Raw genomic sequence first — 3,518 nt, 5'->3', positions numbered from 1 at the left:
ATCGCACATAATCATATGCAATCTATCAGAGAAAGTGGGCTAATATGGGCCACGGTCGGAGATGGATTGGAGGATATTCCAACACCTCGCCTTTGTCTCTACCGAGGGGATTTCGAAGCGCTAGGATAGCCCGAGTGTTAACGCGAAGCGGGGAGAGGGAGAAACGCGCGACCTGGACTTATCCGCCGGCTCGACAGCTCGGCTCACTTCGCGGAAGTAATAAAGAATGTTCAACGTTTCTTTCGTACGTGCGCGTTTAACCTTTACGTTTCTGGTTGGCGTGCGCGTGTTTTTGCGCGATGGTACACGTTCCTAAGCCGCGCTTACTTTCCGCTGGTCCACGCGTTATCAATCATCAACGCGATGTCGTTGGATATAACTACCCGTTTCGCGCATCTGGATGCTTTATGTTTTCTAATATAGAACTGCTGTAGATGTGCAATTTAGACGAGATATTATGATTTATGAAAATCCCCAGGCATCGATTTCTCTCTCTGTGAATGTTTCTTTCTTTTCAGTTGAAAGATTATAATGGACGTACGATAAATTACTGAATTTCTGCACGCAGGTACTCCAACGAGATATAGAGGCGCACGGGCGTATCGTCAGTTCGATTGTCAAATTGGGAGACAAAGTTTTCACGCAGCAGCAGCAGCAAGAACAGGAACAGCAGCAAGAGAAGAAGCAACAGTCCTCGCAGCCTTTGCGTATAGTAAGATCATTGGAGCGACGTTGGCATCTTCTGTTTTTACGTGCCTTGGAGTGGCAGTGTCACATTGAGATCCTCGTATCTCATATAAGAAATAAGGTAACGGTTCTATTATTCGTCTCTCTTACCTTTCACGGAGGAATATCTCTGTATCTTACTCGAGATGTAAAGAGTCGACGCGATTAAACGGCACACTTTACACTCTCCGGACGAAGGTATTAAATTTTCCCAGGGATAATTGACTCTTTATACTTTGTCGATTTTTTTTTTCTTTTTTTCTTTTTAATAGAGAGTTGCAAAGTGCAATATTATAAGCGAGAAAAGCGCGTAGAGGTGATTAAAACCAAATGTGTGTGTGTGTGTGTAAACAAAATGTATATATAAAATATGGAACGCTGTGTGCTCGTTCCGCCGCTTGGTATTAAACTCCGCAGGTATTTCATTTCCTCCCGCTGTGCCGATCGTGGTAGTTAAACTTGTGGGAAAACGCGTCGGGCAATATCGATCGATGAGGACGAGCGAATGGGCGATGTCAGGAAATAAAGGGTGGAGCCGAGCGATAATCTGTTAGCGGTTGCAATTGACGGAGATGCTTCACAATTGACGACCATTAAGAATAGTGTATATTGAGTGGTCGCGGCCATTTTGTTTTATTCGTGCTCATAGAGAAAGAAAACACATCTAAGCAAAACGACATTTCAAATCTTTTACCGCAGACGTAGGCACTCCTCTTTAACGAAATGAGATAACTTTCTTTCCATTAAATTTAATGACTTATCGCATCAACGCGAGCCAAGTATAGAAAAAGTGCTGGTGAAATGAAAATATATCAATTTAAGATGAAATTAGTTCGATTGAAACGAATTTATAAGAGTTTATTAAACTTGAGATAAATGGAAAACTTGTCTGGTGTAAAAAAGTTATTTGTATATCGTAAAATAAATTTTCTTTACACTTCAATATTGAGCGAGCGACATCAACTATTAGAATATTAATAGATAAAATAATTATATACGTTCCCTTGTGTTCTGTAAACTTGCCTGCCATTGCGACTCTACCCTTATCCCTACCCTTGCCCTTTGCCTGTTTAAACTTGTAAAACGTTGTCGAGCGGTTTTCTTTTACACGACCCGCCTCAGGTATTCCCGTGGAAGGTTCGAAATCCGGTCTTTGGACAGAGTAACCTTTGGTTTGCGTTCGTTCATAGCCGCAACTCTTTCTCTCTCTCTCTCTCTCTCTCTCTCTCATCGATTCCCACTGCGTCATACGACACAGTCAGTGCTGATAGTAAGCGATAACTTATTAAAACAAGATAAGTGTCGGTCTTCGTTCGCAGAAGCGCACAACACATTTCGGAAGACGATAACAAGGTGCAGAGATATCGCGAACAATGACACAAAGTTCGTACGGAGCTACGTAATCGCTGCCGTGATTGTGTATCCGAGTAAAAAAAAAAAAAACAGATCCGATTCTCGTATTTCAGAACGCCGTGCCTTGCGGCTGCAGTAGCGACAGCGACGAGGAACCAGTCACGAAACAGCCCCGACTCAGCCGCGGACGATCGCGCGGCCCCGAAGCGGAATCGTCAAGCGGAGGACAGTCCGCACGCTCGGCGCGCATCGAACGCGCCAAGCGCGCCGCTGGACGCCCGAGATCCGAGTACCGCGATCGTCCGGTCTCAAATGAGAGGATCGACCAGTCCGACAGCGACGCCCTTTCCGAGAATCAATCCATCAGCGAAGGATCGTATTTCGAGGTACGTGAATTCATCGAAGTACGGAGCGACGAGTCCGCGAGTTCTCGATTACGTGATTTCGATTCGAGGCCCCATTATTTGCGAGTTGAAACGATCTCCCCACCCCCCCGTGACTCCGTCGTGACCGCATAGCGAGCAGCTCGAAGAAGTTCGTGTTGTCGTTATGGAAATATTAAGAATCGTGCCGAGGAATGAATCACGCGACTGACAGAAGTTATATTTGTCCTCCCACAGTAGAATGTAGAATAATCTGCGGAAGATAAGAGCGACTCAATGACGCAACGATAGCGGCGTAAAAAAAAAAAACAATTCAGATATAAATTTATATCTGAAACGTACGAATGAGTCTTCTTCGCAATGTTGTTTATAAAACAACACACAAAACACATACAAAAAAATATATATATATATACACACACATTCTTTTTATCTTGCATCCTCAGCAATTTTTCAAATAATTGCAAAAAAAACAGGAAGCGGTTTACGTAGTTGTTCCAAGAATCGAGCTATTGTTCGCCATTCTGCTGTCGCGAAACACGACTATTACGAGTCATTGACCCGGTTTTCATGAGCGCTGCGCGATTCATGCGTAGACGTATTAACTCTACTCTCGGAGGCGAGTACCGTAGGCATTATTTTTCGACGCGAACAGATAATGGGCGGGGTCTCGCTGTAATTAATTATTGTCGTTGCACATTACCACGGGACAGACGGGGATTTTCATTAACGCTTAATGGACTTCGATAAGCACGTCCGAGCAAGAGTACGTCTCGCAAATTGTTCATCCTTTATGGAATCTCGCAACTGCAGGAGTTAAACTACATCTTTAGCTTTAATGAGAGATAAGAGAGCGTTGTTACTACCACTTTACGCCGCGTAGATTAGAGAAGAGCCGCGTATCCGAATGTGTTAAGTGGACTAAGGCGTAGAAGGCCGCGAAAGAAGAACGGCTTCTGTAAAACGAATCGGGTACGCACGTAGAGTGAGAAGTCTGTACACGCCAGACGCCAGGCTGGATGATCCTGATAAAAAGTAGCGGTCGTATTTCTAGCA

General features: G+C 44.3%; 1 protein-coding gene across 2 annotated transcripts in view; it reads left to right on the top strand.

The window, feature by feature from the left end:
• Positions 1 to 3,518, top strand: part of LOC108757238 — a 42,434-nt gene that overhangs the window by 14,349 nt on the left and 24,567 nt on the right. For both annotated transcript variants that reach the window (XM_018501693.1, XM_018501694.1), the window contains 2 exons: positions 569 to 808; positions 2,193 to 2,465. In XM_018501693.1, coding sequence (XP_018357195.1) covers positions 569 to 808; positions 2,193 to 2,465 — 513 coding nt within the window. The remainder of the gene's footprint in view (positions 1 to 568; positions 809 to 2,192; positions 2,466 to 3,518) is intronic.

The sequence above is a fragment of the Trachymyrmex septentrionalis genome, unplaced genomic scaffold (genome assembly GCF_001594115.1).
Source record: "Trachymyrmex septentrionalis isolate Tsep2-gDNA-1 unplaced genomic scaffold, Tsep1.0 scaffold134, whole genome shotgun sequence".
NCBI classification, from domain to species: Eukaryota; Metazoa; Arthropoda; class Insecta; order Hymenoptera; family Formicidae; genus Trachymyrmex; species Trachymyrmex septentrionalis.
This window is presented reverse-complemented; position numbering and strand designations above follow the sequence as displayed.